The sequence below is a fragment of the Onthophagus taurus genome, chromosome 11, assembly GCF_036711975.1.
Source record: "Onthophagus taurus isolate NC chromosome 11, IU_Otau_3.0, whole genome shotgun sequence".
In the NCBI taxonomy this organism is placed as follows: Eukaryota; Metazoa; Arthropoda; class Insecta; order Coleoptera; family Scarabaeidae; genus Onthophagus; species Onthophagus taurus.
Window position 1 is genome coordinate 3199052 of NC_091976.1, and position 17031 is coordinate 3216082.

At 32.5% G+C, this 17031-nt stretch overlaps 2 protein-coding genes across 2 annotated transcripts; one reads left to right on the forward strand and one right to left on the reverse strand.

Annotated features, from left to right (window-relative positions):
• The first annotated feature begins 9888 nt into the window (after positions 1-9888).
• On the forward strand, positions 9889-10833 carry LOC139431808 (uncharacterized). The gene is made up of 2 exons (XM_071199995.1): positions 9889-10003; positions 10082-10833. Exons 1-2 carry the CDS (start codon positions 9889-9891, stop codon positions 10831-10833), a joined length of 867 nt encoding a protein of 288 aa, XP_071056096.1.
• A 1809-nt stretch (positions 10834-12642) lies between these two features.
• LOC139431809 (putative histone-lysine N-methyltransferase 1) lies at positions 12643-13410 on the reverse strand. Its single transcript, XM_071199996.1, has one exon. The coding sequence runs from the start codon at positions 13408-13410 to the stop codon at positions 12643-12645; it is 768 nt and encodes a 255-aa protein (XP_071056097.1).
• Positions 13411-17031: the final 3621 nt, after the last annotated feature.

Here is a 17031-nt window from a genome sequence, read left to right on the forward strand (position 1 = left end):
TGCGGGGACGGAAGATAGTGGCTATACTATTGAAAATAAAAGAAATGTTTTTATGCCATCATATATTACCATCAAAGCTGTATCGATTAAAATTATTTTCAGCTATACAGGGTGTTTCACTATTCCAGGACCATACTCAACTTCATTTTTTTAAATGGAACGCTATGTATTTTTTTACATATTCTGATTTGCTGTCTTAAATGCTACGACTGCATATCTTGTTTTTAAATTTTGAATGCAAGGTTGCCAAGTTATTATTTTTTTTGTGAAAAAGTTTGAAAATTCAGGTGGTCACTTAAAATTCGTTATCTGCATTAATATTGAATATTGAAGATTGCAATTTGGGGTGTCGATAAACAAAGCTTGGGTCTTTCGAACACTGTTCATACTATTGGATATCATTGTACAGGGTGTTTAGCAAAAGCGATTAATTTATGCAATGTTTGGAGAACCATAACTTTGTTATTTTAAATGGAACACCCCGTATTTTTCTAAGGTTTCGGATAGCCTTATTAATTCTCTTTTATTTTTGTTAAGCATATGATATATCTAATACGTGTACTTTTTGAGAAAATTAGACTGTTTTAAAAATGTCAGTATAAACGTGATTTATTTACAAAATGTAGGCTATGGAACAACATTTTTGAACATATAAGTAAGTTTATGTCGAAAAAGATATAGGTGCAATACACAATATTAAAAAAAATACAATGAAGAATTAAGCAACAACCATTAACAAAACAAAATTAAAGTAAATGTTCAATATAGCCTCCTTGTTGTTGAACACAAGTTTCAATTCGTCTAAGAAATGAAACATTAACGTTCTGCAACATGTTTACGTTTATTGTTTCAAACGCATCGCGAATACGATTCATCATATTTGCTTTCGTCGTTGGTGGTTCTTCATATACCAAGCTTTTTACATATCCCCACAAAAAAAAATCTAATTTTGTCAAATCCGGAGAACGTGGTGGCCATCTAACAGGACCTCCTCTGCCTACCCACCGATCAACAAAAATTCTGTCTAAATGTCTTCTAACTATCCTACTATAGTGAGGTGGCGCACCGTCGTGCTGAAACCACATTCTTTGCCGAACGTTTAGTGGAACATCTCCTAAAAGTGCTGGCAGGTGATTTTCCAAAAAATTCCAATAAGATTCTCCGTTAACGTTTCCCTCGAAAAAATACGGCCCGATCAAACAAGATCCTACTATCCCTGCCCAGACATTTACAGACCATCGATGTTGGTGGTCTACTGGTCGTATAAAATGAGGATTGATAGTATCATAATAATGAAAGTTATGGCGGTTAACGTAGCCATTTTTGTGAAACGTTGCCTCATCGCTGAATAATAGATAATCAAAAAAATTATACTCTTGTTGAACTTTTTCTAATGCCCATTCCGAAAATTCTAGCCTTTTCTGGAAATCAGTTGCATCAAGTTCTTGTACTAATTGAATATGGTATGGATGAAATTTATATTTTCGTAAGATTCTTGAAACAGACGTTTGGCTGACGTTAAGCTCATTGCTTATTTTGCGTGTACTAGTGTGCGGGTTTTCAACTACCTTTAATAATACAGAAAGTTCGTTCTCTTCCCGAGTGGTTCGTTTCTCGCGATCTTTTTTTTCGTATTTGACGTGTCCTGTTCTTTCAAACCTTTCTGGAAGGTTTTCAAATGCTTCAACCCTAGGATGCCTACGCTCTGGAAATTGTTGAGCGTAAAGTCTAGAGGCAAGAAATGGATTTCGCTCTCCCGCACCCAAGAAATATACCATATCAATAAGTTCTTCTTGACTAAAATTCATTTTAATCAAACAACAGATTTTGGAAACACGTTATGAACAAACAAAGAGAAATCAAAACTTAATTGTTTGACACTTCGTATTGCTATAAAAATCTTTTCAAAGCCTACTTTTTTTTAATAAATCACGTTTATGCCGACATTTTTAAAGCAGTCTAATTTTCTCAAAAAGTACACGTATTAGAGATACCATATGCTTAACAAAAATGAAAGATAATTAATAAGGCTATCCGAAACCTTAGAAAAATACGGGGTGTTCCATTTAAAATAACAAAGTTATGGTTCTCCAAACATTGCATAAATTAATCGCTTTTGCTAAACACCCTGTACAATGATATCCAATAGTATGAACAGTGTTCGAAAGACCCAAGCTTTGTTTATCGACACCCCAAATTGCAATCTTCAATATTCAATATTAATGCAGATAACGAATTTTAAGTGACCACCTGAATTTTCAAACTTTTTCACAAAAAAAATAATAACTTGGCAACCTTGCATTCAAAATTTAAAAACAAGATATGCAGTCGTAGCATTTAAGACAGCAAATCAGAATATGTAAAAAAATACATAGCGTTCCATTTAAAAAAATGAAGTTGAGTATGGTCCTGGAATAGTGAAACACCCTGTATAGCTGAAAATAATTTTAATCGATACAGCTTTGATGGTAATATATGATGGCATAAAAACATTTCTTTTATTTTCAATAGTATAGCCACTATCTTCCGTCCCCGCACTATTGACTCACCCTGTATACTATCGAGGAAGTATTTTTCCTTCCCCCTCTCTCACTCCAACAAAAAAATCGCTTGGAAAGTTTATGTGGGAAGGATTGCGGTTATGGTAAATAAAGTCATAATATATTTTTAAAATTATATTTATTTTAAGAATTCAATTTAATAGATTTTTTCGAGTGTTTTGAATTCTATATATTACCTTTTTAACATTTAACGAATTTAAATTCATGTAATGGATTTTTATCTTTGGAAACACATTTCCGGGAGTGCAACAACAATCCAATTCTTTCATATTCCCCCGAATTTACCATTTCCGCAAACTCCTCGTCTACATGGTTTAGATATCGTTCCGGGAGAAAAACAACATTATCTTCAAGCTTCACCAGCAATGAAGGGAATTTAGCGTTCACCAATCGTTTCATGGTAATAATTGGATATACCACATCTAACTCCATTTCCGTGCAAGATAATTTTGGTTTTAGCGAAGGCAAATTCGCGTTAACACATTCAGCCCCATGTGCCCACCGGTGAGCATTTTCAGTCTTTCATTTCGGACCGCGTGCTCACCGATGGGCACGTGGTGTTGTTTACTTCAAGTATTACATTGATTTCACGTATAATGACGTATTTAGTGGTTCCACGAGCAAACAAAACTTGCCTTGGACCGGGCAGAACGAATAGACAGGGTGAGATTTTGAGGGCTGAATTTTTTTTTATATATTTTGGTATTTTGACATATTTTATTACAAAAATAATTCAAAATACATTGAAATATTGCACAAACGTAAATGAAAATATATTCTAATATAGAAAACGACTACAAACTAATAAACTGAACAGTTTTCGAAATCGAAAAATCGAAATAATGTAAATAAAAAAAAATAATGTAAATGAAAACTTGAAAACTTATTCAAAGGCACAACAATAATAAAATTATATTCTTATAAAAACAGTAAACGAGCTTATTTGGCTTATTCTAAAGAAACAGTTTCTAAATGCTTCTGGAAGCATTCCAGGCACATTGGTAGTTCGCACGAATCACAATATGTATTGATTTTTTCGCGTTTTTACGGGCATACGCTGGATCTCGTCGTTGGGACATAGTTTTATAACACGGATTGCACCTTTTTCTGGTAACCCTTTTTTGACCCTCATATTCTTTCAGAAAGTGTCTTGGCTTGGAACTGGAAGGTCTTGATACTCTAGGATTATCATCTTGGTAAACTAGAGCTTCGACGATAGCTTCTTTGAATTCCGTGATGCCCATTCTCTTGTTGTTTACTTTGTTGTACAAATGCAAAGCATTTACCATAGCGGTCGATGTGATAAAATGAAAAACTAGTCTTTTATACCACTTGACAGTTCTTCTCACATATGGTGCATATGCTGCCATCTGGTCGGAGTGGTCAACAAAAGCCTTCCCTTTGTTATATTCAACCACCATTGTAGGTTTATGAACTTCTTTTCCCCTTCGATGTACTGTAACCATGGAGTCATCATGTTTGGTAGACAGCATCAAAACATCGCGTTTGTCTTTCCATTTGCAGACTACGGTTTTATTTTGATTTTGTTGGGCTACGACTTCACCTCTTCTCAATTTTGCTTTCACCATATCTGGGGGATTATTTTTTCTATTAGATCTTAGGGTTCCGACCAGATGTGTTTGCCGCTGGATTAGGTTTTCAGAAAGCGAGACGCTTGTATACCAATTGCCTGTATACAGAGTTCTACCTGTATCCAGTAGTCCATTCATTAGTTCTTTCACAATTTTCTCGGAAACAGATATTTCTTGTACTCGCTCTTTTCCTGTGTAGACTTTGAACGACCAAGTGTATCCTCCATTGACACAAAGTTTGAAAACTTTTATGCCGTATTTGTATCTTTTGTTAGGAAGATATTGTCGAAAGTATATACGTCCCCGAAATGGGACGTTGCTTTCGTCAATACACACTTCTTCTTCGGGATAATAGGATTCCTTGAAATTTTTTTCGAGCAAATTTTGAAATTTTGTGAAGCCTGTCTTCTGGGTTTATGAGTTTCTCATTATTTGATAAATGAAACATCATCAGCAACAACTCGAATCTATTGCGGCTCATTACTTTTCGAATTCCGTTTTCATACATTCTTTTCGTGCACCAGTAGTCTCTTAGTTTAGGCAAATGCATTAGTCCCATCCAAATAACGATGCCTAGAAATTTTCGCATCTCTGCAGGATCAGAGTTAGTCCATTTATTGAGTCTGGGAGAAGATATGCAATTGTTTATCATTTATTAAAGACGAGTTCAATAAATTAAATGAAATTTAATTCGGTTGTTTTTCTTTTCCATTTTATATATTAGGATTAGGAATGTGATACATTTAAATTGAATAAAAAAAGTCAGTACAATAAAAATTAATTTATTTAAATTTTAACACTAATTTAAATCTATTTTTAAAAATTTCAAAATTAATTTAACATTTTCAATTGCACAACTGCTTTCCGATTTATAATGATATGCGCAAGAATTTTGACTCAACGAAAGCAAAGGGCAATATATATTATCTTGTAAATTAATAATCACTGGCTTTACCGATGATAATAGGTCTCTCAATACCTTTTCTTTTTGAGATCCCTTTACAAACACCACCTCCACTCCGCATGTATGCTGTTCCAGAATGTCTTTCAGTTGATTATATTATATTATTATTTCCAAGTATTCCATCACATAAAAATTAATTTCCGATAAATTATTTAAACAGAATTCTTCAATGGACGTCGTGTTATGGATATTGTTCGCGCGACAAATGTCGGGAATAATTGTAGGTGTTGGTTCGAAAGAAAAAAAGGAAAGTTCTTACTTGAATTGGGGTTCTAAGTTGAATTCTTCAGAAGATCGAGTAAAAAAGCGTCGTTTTAATTCAAGCACGGCGTTCAATTGCGCCTAACGCAGACGTAGGAGGTCCTGCGCAGTAAGAAATGGAAGGCCATGAATAAAACAACAAGGTTAAAGTAAATATAGATTTATTGATAATTATAACAATTGTTTTTTCTTTTTGCGACCGGTTCGACTACGTCCCGTCACATTATGTCTCATGCGACGGGAAGTTATTGAAAATTCGGATGACCTATTGTAGAAACTTCAAACGGATATGCAGAACCAAATTTAGCAGGGTGTGTATCATCAGGATAAGCAATGTTGGAATCAAAAGTTAAAATAGGGACATCTTTATATTTACGTTTCCAAGTAGTTCTAGTTGGTTTTTTACATATATCACCTAAGTATTTTAATTTAGATGCACGTTTAAAACCATTATTATATGGTTTAATACCAAATAAGCATTAATCAAATCTGCTGTTGTCAAGTTATTAGAAGATTTAGCATTTTCAGAAGTTATAGTACCAGGTGTATTTGAATAAGATCCATATAATTTCGTAGTAGTATTATCAACTGCATCAGAATCAGTATAAGAAGTAGCTGGTATTCTAAAAAATATATTACGTTTAGGTAATTCTAATCGTGATTTACCATCTAATGAACTAACACCATCAAATGTACGTAACATATAAAATTCTTCTGCACTTAACGTTGTATTTACACCAATGTAATTAGAATCTTCAATTGCAATAGTTGAATATATAGTATTATTAAAACTTAATTGTACAGTGTTAACAGTACCAGGATATTTAGCGATAGGAATAGTATGACCAATTGTTATTTTATATTTATTTATTTTAAAAGCATCACTATTTTCTACAACCATTTGCAAATCAGCTAAAGTCATATATAATCCTAAACAATTCGTAGGTATTAAATGCCAATTATGTTTTTCAGCTTTTAATCCTACACAATAAAACGCATTAGAATCAGGTATAATCTTACTTATATAAAAATCTGTAGATTGACTTGTTGTGGTATAAGTATTAGCATCATTATTATAATAAAAAATACGTGTCTTACTGAAACTCGGCATTATGTGAATTGGAACAAATGTTTAAATCAAGTGTTATTAATTCTGGAAAATAACGTTTAAGTGCGTATATGACAAACGTTAACATGTGACATTTACGTAAACGATGAGGTTTATTACATTCAATTAATGTATCTGTTGCGTTTACATCCACATGGAGAGGGTCCTCCGTTTCTTCATTGAGCCGTGGCCGCTTATTTTGCCAATTTCTGGAGCTGGTAATGTGCTTATTGGCACGACGGGTGCAGTCTAGTGTTAAAAAATCACAAGAATGATTATTTTGAACACAGAACTCAACTTTTGTCATATCCACGTGTGTGTAGAATTTGTGACAGCGAGCATCGAATGCGTCACGTTCCGAAGACACGTATTTATACAGTTCATTATTACTACTAACTAATATAGGTATACGTTTATTTAAACGTTGTTGAGAACCATTTTTTACAGCGACAGTAGCATTTGGATTACCTTCATAGACAAGTTTTGCGGTTTGAGCTATATCAACTGAAATTAATGGTTCTTTATGCAACGCTACATCAGCATTAATAATATTCTGAAAGGTAAATATACCATCAGAAGTTAAACGATTAGCGAATCGGAGTAAACTATGTAAATTTTGGCAAAATACAGTTTTGCCACTACTGGCAGGACCTAATAAGATTAATGTACATCGTTTTTTATAAGGTTCTTTACCAACTAACCAATATGCAACAGATTTAGTTAATTCATTAAAATCAATAGATTGAATTTTACAATAATCAATAATTGAACAAAAACAACGTTTCATATAATTCATAGATACAAATTTTTGTAATAATTCATTTATAGCATCATTTATTGTACGAGAAGCCATATATTTTGAACAATTCATAAAGATTTCTCGTAAACCTTTATTTCCAATGATTTTAATCGAGTCTGGTTGTGCTAAACATTGTTCAAAATCAATAGTGGGAATTATCGGAATCAATAATAATAATAGAATGTTCAGCAATTGAAGGAGGATCAACACTGAAAATTTCATCGTACATGCTGGATTGGAGTGATATATCTGAAACAACAATATAATTAATATAATTTACGTCTTTTTGGTGGAGCTTCATCATTAATTGAAGTTATTAATCTTATTATATTTATTACTATTAGCTTCAGTAATTTCGATTTGCTCCTCTAAAGTTCTCATTTCGACATCATTAGTAATACGAACACGCATTAATGTTTGAATGTGTTCATTAACACTAGCGTCATCTTTATTGTCTTGATATAATTTAGGTAATTGATGCATAAAACAATATGTTTGTAAATGTTTATTACCAATACGTTGTGCAAAAACAACGTTTCATATAATTCATAGATACAAATTTTTGTAATAATTCATTTATAGCATCATTTATTGTACGAGAAGCCATATATTTTGAACGACAATTCATAAAGATTTCTCGTAAACCTTTATTTCCAATGATTTTAATCGAGTCTGGTTGTGCTAAACATTGTTCAAAATCAATACATCCTTTTTCAAGACACTTATTAAAGAAATAACAAACATAATTAACAGAAGATGTAGATACTTGTAATTGATTGGTTGATACACTTGTACTAGGAAATATATGTTCTCGTTTAAAGTTTAAAAACATTTTCACAATATCTAAATCATCAGAAATTATTTGTAATGGATTTTTCTTAATATAACTAAACATAGATGCATTAGATTTAACATATTCATTAGTTATTTGAAAATATTCAAATTCATAAAGATGATTATTAGTATGTTGTAAATATATATTAAATTCATTGTATGCTTCAGTAGCTGCCATTCTATGATCCTGTTTAGCATGTACGGATGTAGTTTCATCCAGTAAAAATAAAATAATATGCATATGATATCCACGAACATTACTTTTTTCTAATACAGCAAGGAATCGAGAATTTAATGAAGTTAAAAGTTCTAGTTTATTAGAACAAACACGTTCATTAAAGTCTTTCAACATTGCATGAATAGTAGCCAAAAATTGTTCGCTATTATCTTTATAGGAACTATTATCGCTAGTAATAACAAAACTATATGCAACATAATTGTTATACCTTTTTGTTAATGTCTCTGCATTTGTTGCAGGAATATGAGCAAACTTTGAATGATGTGAAGCATCCAACTCCGGAGGGAGATAAACATAGTGGGAATTATCGGAATCAATAATAATAATAGAATGTTCAGCAATTGAAGGAGGATCAACACTGAAAATTTCATCGTACATGCTGGATTGGAGTGACATATCTGAAACAACAATATAATTAATATAATTTACGTCTTTTTGGTGGAGCTTCATCGTTAATTGAAGTTATTAATCTTATTATATTTATTACTATTAGGTTCAGTAATTTCGATTTGCTCCTCTAAAGTTCTCATTTCGACATCATTAGTAATACGAACACGCATTAATGTTTGAATGTGTTCATTAACACTAGCGTCATCTTTATTGTCTTGATATAATTTAGGTATTTGATGCATAAAACAATATGTTTGTAAATGTTTATTACCAATACGTTGTGCAAGAGTTTTATAACCAATTTTAAATGGAGATACCCAACAAAGTATAAACCAATCAGTAAGATCTTTTCCATTAATTTCTATATATTTACATGGTATAATGTTAGTATTAGGATATGTAATCTCTAATATTTCAGCTAAATTATCAATATTAGTTTCGTTAGTACTATGAAATACATAAGTACTCATGCTTACTTCTATTTCACCAAATCGAGGTGCTGGTTTTTGAATCTGTCTATTACTGGCTTCACCTTGAACTGCTCCACCTGTATTATGGGCGTTTCCTCCTGGTTGTTCTACTTGTTGATTTGGTTGTTCCACAGGATTTACTTGTTGTGTAGATTGTTGAACACCACTTGGACCCGCGATTGGTTGAGCTTGATGTGTTGTTGCTGGTCTATATGTTGTACTATTGCCGTAACTATGTGATGTGTGTGGTTTTAGATGCACGTTTAAAACCATTATTATATGGTTTAATACCAAATCCACCATCATGGCATAAAGACCGTTGTTCTATCGTACCATCTTTTTTATATAATTGTTGTAAATACGGACGTGTTATTTGCCATTGTAAACGATTAATTGTTATATTTGATCTTGGTATACATTCTATATCTAATTCCCACGTTATAGTACAACAAAAGGTATGTGTTACAAGATTATTACCATCATCTACAATAGGTATCCCTTTAATAAATATTTTATCAAATATAGGATTATGGTTCTTAAAGTAAATGGTAATATAAACCCACAAAATCAAACCAATACTTTTAGTTCTCTTCACACTGTGAAACAGTTAACACCTCAAAACAAACAATTTCTTGAATCATTAGGTTTACAATTAATAAAATAATAACAATATGAGTATCTTAAACGTCTCTGATAAAGTACAATTTGATAATTCACTCGTACGGATTCAGTATCATAATCATTTACCATACTCATCAAATTCTTGTAACAATAGCGATGAAATTCGTATTGCAATTCAACAACAGGACGTTTACACGTTACCAAGTCAATCTTTTATTTACGTATAAGGGAAACTCTTGAAAGATGACGGAACCGTTGATAAAGATTCAAAATTGTCAGCGAATCCGATCGCTCATATGTTTAGTGAAGTACGATTTGAATGTGGAGGGAACGTAATTGACAGAGTAAGAAATCCAGGAATAGCTAGCACATTAAAAAATCTTTGCTCATTAACAAGATCGGAATACTATCATGCCTCTAACGCAGGTTTCGAATATCCAAATGTTAAAGTAAATGAAAATACAGGAGATTTTGATTTTTGTGTTCCCTTGAAATATTTTCTTCGGTTCGCAGAAGATTATAATAAAATTTTGATAAATCTCCGTCAAGAATTAGTTTTAGTACGCAGTAATTCAGACAAGAATGTTATCGAAAGTCTTTTACCTAATGTGACGATTACTATTAATAAAATAGTATGGAAAGTTCCTCATGTTTCTGTAGCCGATGTTGAACGTTTAAAACTTTTAGAGTACATTGAACAAGGAATTGAATTAGACATGGGATTTAGATCATTTGATTTACATGAATACCCATCATTACCAAAAAATAGACAACACACTTGGACAATTAAAACATCTACTCAATTAGAAAAGCCCAGATACTTTATATTAGGGTTTCAAATCAATGGAAAAGATAATCCGTTACGTTCTGCGTCACAATTTGACCACTGTAATTTAACAGATATGAAAGTGTTTTTAAATAGTGAGAAATATCCCTATGAAGCTTTAAATTTAAATTTTAAGACAGGTCAAATTGCAGTTTTATATGAAATGTAATTTCGCAAAGACCTATTACGATCGAGAACTTGCAGAACCAATGTTTAACAGAGATACATTTTTAGCACATACACCGATTATTGTAATTGATTGTTCACGGCAAAATGATATTTTAAATGTTGGAACCGTTGATATTCGCATTGAATTTGAAACGAGTGAAGAGATACCTAATGCTACTTCCCTCTACTGTTTAATCTTACACGATCGTGTTTTCAAATATCGTCGGCCTAATGTGAAAATTGCACAAGTCCCAAAACCTAAATTTTGCAGGAGAGCAAAAAAACTATTTTATTTCTTTAAAAATAAAGTAATTCGGGTGAAAGTGGAATTTGGATTAAAAAAACATTAGGGAACTGTTATCAAGTATTGATTTCTTTGAAAAATAAAGGAGTTATGCAAAATTCATTCTTATATCCAGTACAAAGATGGACTTATGCAAATTTCACATAATAAAACAACGCTAGTATTTACCTACCTAAGGCATTATTTTTATTAAATCGAAAATAACTACTAATAAAACAACATTAAAGAACTTGGAAGATAATAGTACATAACTTTAATATTAAAAATAATCAAATGGTTAAGTCTTATGGTTAATAAGTTATTCATGTCTTAGATTGTCATAAAAATCATATCTTTGGCAAGAGATTTTTTCAAAAACATAAGATGTTCAAATTTTTCTTTTTTTATTTTCAGTTGTTCTTTGTACAATAAGGGAAGAGAGTCAATTGATATATAATTTAAGTTTGGTTTTAATCTCTTAGGCATATCTTGAAACTCCTCGGTATGTTTAATCTTAAACTCGATTTTACCATCTGGATTATACTTCAGTGCTCTAAGATTGTTGACAGTTGGATCACCAACTTTAAATCCGGGTCTAATTGATTTTATTAAATTAAGTTTACTAAAGTCTTTGAAAAAAGTATAATCCAAATAGCTCACCTCATACGGTCTAGGATTTTTTCGAGCCAATTTACATAGGGAGACATAATCAGCTGGCAAATTAATGGTTCTACCTTTTAATTGCCTCTCTATGGTAGAGTGCATCGAGTCACACTCCATTTGAGTGTGACCCTTTTCTAAATATTTCTGGATGATATAAACATGTTTTTCGAGAGCAAGATTCAACAAGGCGTTGCTTAAAGTGGAATTACGATTTTGAGCGCTACAACCGTCACTATATAATATTATTTGTTGCATTGGCTCAAGTTGGGGAATTACATTATTAATCAAGAAGTTACAAATTATTGATGAAAAACAGTTTGCACTGAGCTCCCCTTGACCTTCGTGCCAGAGAAAACAATAGCCATTTTTAGAATGCAAATCAAAGATTGTAAAATTGTGTACAATAAGCTTCGTGCGATAGTACAGAGCTGATACGTTCGATTTCGGGCACAACAGTACAGACTGGAGGTCCATCGTAAATACCCTATTTTTGGAATTTTTGTCTTTTGCTTTTGCTTCCCGTGCTTCTTCTTTCTTGACAATGTGTTCCCGGTAGACAGATTCCTCTACGTTTTTGGTCTTGTAGCCTATGCAGACATCGCATTCGTCTTTCTTTGGCAAAAACAATGCAAGATTCAGATCTTCAAACATGTTTGAGAATGTGGCAATGGATAAGGGAGCTACATTATGTTCTACACACCAATTATCTTTATAAAGTAAATAAAGCTCCGATTTAGTTTTGAACGTTGGCTCTAGATATAATTTTGTTGACGATTTGCGACAATAGTGTGATTCAACTTTAGGCAGTTCTTCAAAGAATTTTTTCAAACTTATTCTTTCTTCATCAAAACGTAAGGTTTTTTTTTAAATATTTTTGCGAGTATTTTTGTCACTATTCTGTTCTTCACTTTTGGCTGATGGGCTAGACATTTCATCTTTTATCCACGCTGATATGGTCCTCATAGAAAGTCCTAACGTATTGCAAAACATCAGCTTACAAACCCTAATTTCTTCGCTTTTCTTTTTAAAAAAATACTTATACGAATTTGTCCTTTTTCTAACTTCTGGATCCTTTCTATGCCTTGACCTTTCCGTTTTATTCTTCAAGACTCTTGCAGAAATGTAGATCTTCTTTTCAGGCCACGACAGGGACCAAAACTTCGCGAAAATTAACTTTCGCTCTTCATCCGTCAACTTGTAACACTGAATTGCTATTTCTTTACCGGTTTTCAATGGTTTATTTGAACACAGGCATCTCGTTTTCATTACTCTCTTAGTTTTCTTTCTGTCGAATTTGTTATTTTTTCTAGCCATATACTCAACCCCTTTCTCTCTATTTCTTTTATTAGTATTATATTTCCATTCTGCAGGATTACAAAATCTTTTCTTTTTTCTTTTCTGTGTAACTTCTTCACTGGAATCATTATTTTCTTCATCAGAATGTTGTTCCCCATTATCGTCTATTTGATATGTAGGGTCATTGTTTTCATTATCTACTTCTTCTGGGTGATTTGTTGCATCTTCTTCATCATTATCTTCATTTCTAATATTTCCTTCTCGTTGGTTTTTATTGAAATTCAAGGGAGTTTCTGTTTGCGCAGCAATATCGCTTGTTGTATTGGCATTGAGCATCTCATCGGAAAAAATAAAACTATCATAGTTTTGATCTATGCCGGATAATATTATTTCATTGTTGAGAAAGCTGGACGATAAATCATTGTCTAAAATGTTTTGTGTCATATGAATTTGTTCTTGTAAGTCTGTTAGAGCTGACTGCAGTTCCTTGTTTTCTTCTGCAAAACACTCTTTGTATCAGTATGATTGTCGTCTTCATCTTTTTCTTTGAACAGTTCTATTGTCTTGTTTAATTCAACAGAATCACTAGTGACACTAGTTAATTTTACAAAGCTATCGTTTGTTATGTCCTTCAAAGCGTTGGCCGGATGTAGTGTTAAACTCAACAGTTTGAAACCCCTGCTTCTACGATCCATAGCTGAAACAAAATACTTGTTTAACCAGAAAGTGCCAAATTTGTTTCTTTTTTATACCAAAAGGAGGGTTTACTAATACCTCAAGATTTGACAAGAATTTCCATCTACGCGAACTGTTCAAAACTTGTAGGTAAGGCAAAAAAATGTGAAATTCTCATCATTCTTTGCAGTAATTGGTATTCAAAATGCTTTGAAACATGCATAACTCCCGTGAGTTCTAAATATATCAACAGTGTGCAAAATGCACAACTCCTTAAGTTTACAAAAATGGCATTAGTCCAGTCTCATGTATAATAACACATTTAAAAAGCTTAAATTTACATAGTATGTACTTACCTAAATGATATTGAAGCTCGGTCTGATAAAATAACGGCCAATTTAAAGCCTGACAAACTAAAAAGCACGACACCAAACATATAGACACGTCGTCGTACACCTTGCTAGGACTTGTGCAACTTTCTTACTGATGTAGAACGAGTTGGACTTACGCGCATTTCATACTGTTGTTTCTAGCGCCATCTAAATACTTTTTGCATAGTTTTTTTATTTGGGTGTATAGATACGCTGCGTTTCTAACAGATGGAGCTAAAAACCAATTTTGTGAAAAATTGGACTTATGCAATTTTCACATTAGGCCGACGATATACAACATTTTTCTTAACTTTTTTCGTATACGGCATTGTTAGGGTATTCGCTGATTGATAAGTTTTTTTATTTGAAACTTTAGGCATTTTTAGCGTATAGAGCAACGATGATGCTCATATTATGTCTACTTTATGACTGTATATTTCGTTATTATGAGATGTGTTTCCAGCGCTCTGAGAAGCTACTAATAACCGTAATCTATCCACCACCTCATTTATATCATCAAAATAAACGTATTGATAGGGTCTATTATCACCCGCTATTAGGTTTAGAGAATGCGAATGACCAAACTCTGTTTTTTTCTTTTAAGTTGTTGTCTGATGCTAGAACGAGGTGTGGATACGCCAGTAGCTTGCTCATCTATATCTACTAAACGCTTAATAATATTTCTATATTTCGCCGATTTATTTCCTTTTCTGGGCGCGTTAGGATCGTTGTTGCGTCTAATTGCGTTTGTATCTTTCAGAATTTCAACATACTGTTTCATTTCATTTTCAGTATAATTTTCAGGATATTTTTTAATTAGAAGTTCATATAATCCAGCTGTTCCTTTATATTTTTTTTTAGTATTTTCTATTGTTATATCACCCTTTGAATCAATAGTAAGAAGGCTATCTCCAATACTCCACTTATCGAGAATCGCGTCATGCGCTATACCGAAAACAGTATCTCTGTAATTCGCATCATTCTTCGATATTAATAATTCCCGAACATATTTTCGAGGTATTTCAGGATATTGTTCTAAGTAAATATTAATAGATTCATCAAAGGGTTTCTTCTCGCTATAATTATCATCATCACCGGCAGCAATATCATCTGTGGATAATCCGAAGGGTTGTTGAGTTGGATGAGGAATGGAAGAATTAGTAGGCTCACGCATAAATATTTCCTCCTCATTTAAAAAAAATGGTGGAGATCGGGCGATAGGCGAAATTTTTTCATTTTTCGCTTCAATCTTTTCCTGTTTAAATTCTGCTTTAGGATTTTTCTTGTTTACCACCTTAATTAGTTCATCCAAAGGTTTAATAATCGGTTTATGTATTCGTTCCAATTCCTTTTCTTCCCCCTCTCTACCCATTTTGATTGCTAGATATTTACGTCGAATAGCATCGCTTAAATGCACTATATCAGTGTTTACTTTATTTTTAGCGTGCGTTACTACCCTTCCCTTCCTACGCGCTCTCATGACTGTATATGTATAAATCATTTATGGTAATATATAGTCATCAAACATACATTTATAACGTCCATCTTTTATATCACTATCTTTATCGATAACGAGAAATCCGTATTTATTTTTCCAACATAGGTTACACATTGATTGAAAAGTTTCAATTTTCATATCGGGTTCAACATGGTTATTGAACACGTGTTTAAGATTAGCAGCATCTTGTTTAAACAGAATAAGTAAATTAACATTATCTCGAATTAATTGTTTCGGTATTTTAGAATAGGATTGAGTCAAATAAAAACTGTCAACATCGTTATGTCTACCCATCGAGTAGAATTGCTGAATAATTTTTTGATTGCTAAGCGTTACATCATCGAAGATAAAGATCGAATTTTTACGAGCCTTATTCGGTTCTATTACTTCATCATTTTCCTTAAACGGATAATAATTAATTCCCTTAACCGATTTTAATACGCGCTCCAAAAATTTATATTTCGGTTGGTATAACGATTTTGAATAGACGTACACGTTAGCTGTTTCCTGTGACGTGGTTGCTGTTTATCCTCATGCACTTGAGCTTGATCGATGTCGTGTATTTTAATATTATGTTTTGCTTTTATAAGACGCATCGCTCGCTAAAAACAACTCGCAAATGAAATACATATATATTTATGTTTTGCATATTAATAATTAGTGTAATGAATAGAATCGTTACAGGTGGTGCTAGTGACAGCAATATTTTCAATTCATTCATAAATAAATTACCTATCGAATTACATATTCCCGGTTATCAATATTGCGGACCGGGCACGAAACTTCAGAAACGTCTAAGTCGAGGAGACCCCGGCATTAATTTACTTGATAAAGCTTGTAAGAATCACGATATAGCTTATTCAAATTATAAGGATTTACATACAAGACACGAGGCGGATAAAATATTAGAAGAAGAAGCGTGGAAAAGAGTAGTAGATAAGAATTCGAGTAGTGGAGAGAATATCCAAACAGATGCATAACGTCATTTGTTGGAATAGGAGCTAAGGCGTACTGCATCACCTTGTTGAATGATAATGTAAAAAAGGCTAAAAGATGTTATAGATAAACATTTAAGCGTGACCGATTATAAACGTGTGGTTGAATGTGGCGGATCGATTCATAAAAAAATGTACATTTTTAAGTCAGAATTTCATACTATGTATACCGAATGAAAGAATAAAATTGCTCTTTCATCGTGCGATGATAAACGATACATATTACCGAACGGATGTAATACTTTGGCGTGGGGTCATTGGTTGATAAAACGATTGAATGCGAATAAATGAATTTAATTAAAAAAAAATTGTAAAGAATAATAATAATAATAATAATAATGTATTTGTAATGTTCGATTGTTAATAAAGTCTTGTGAACTTTTAAATAGGTCTTTATACGTTCTAAAGAACGTTAGTT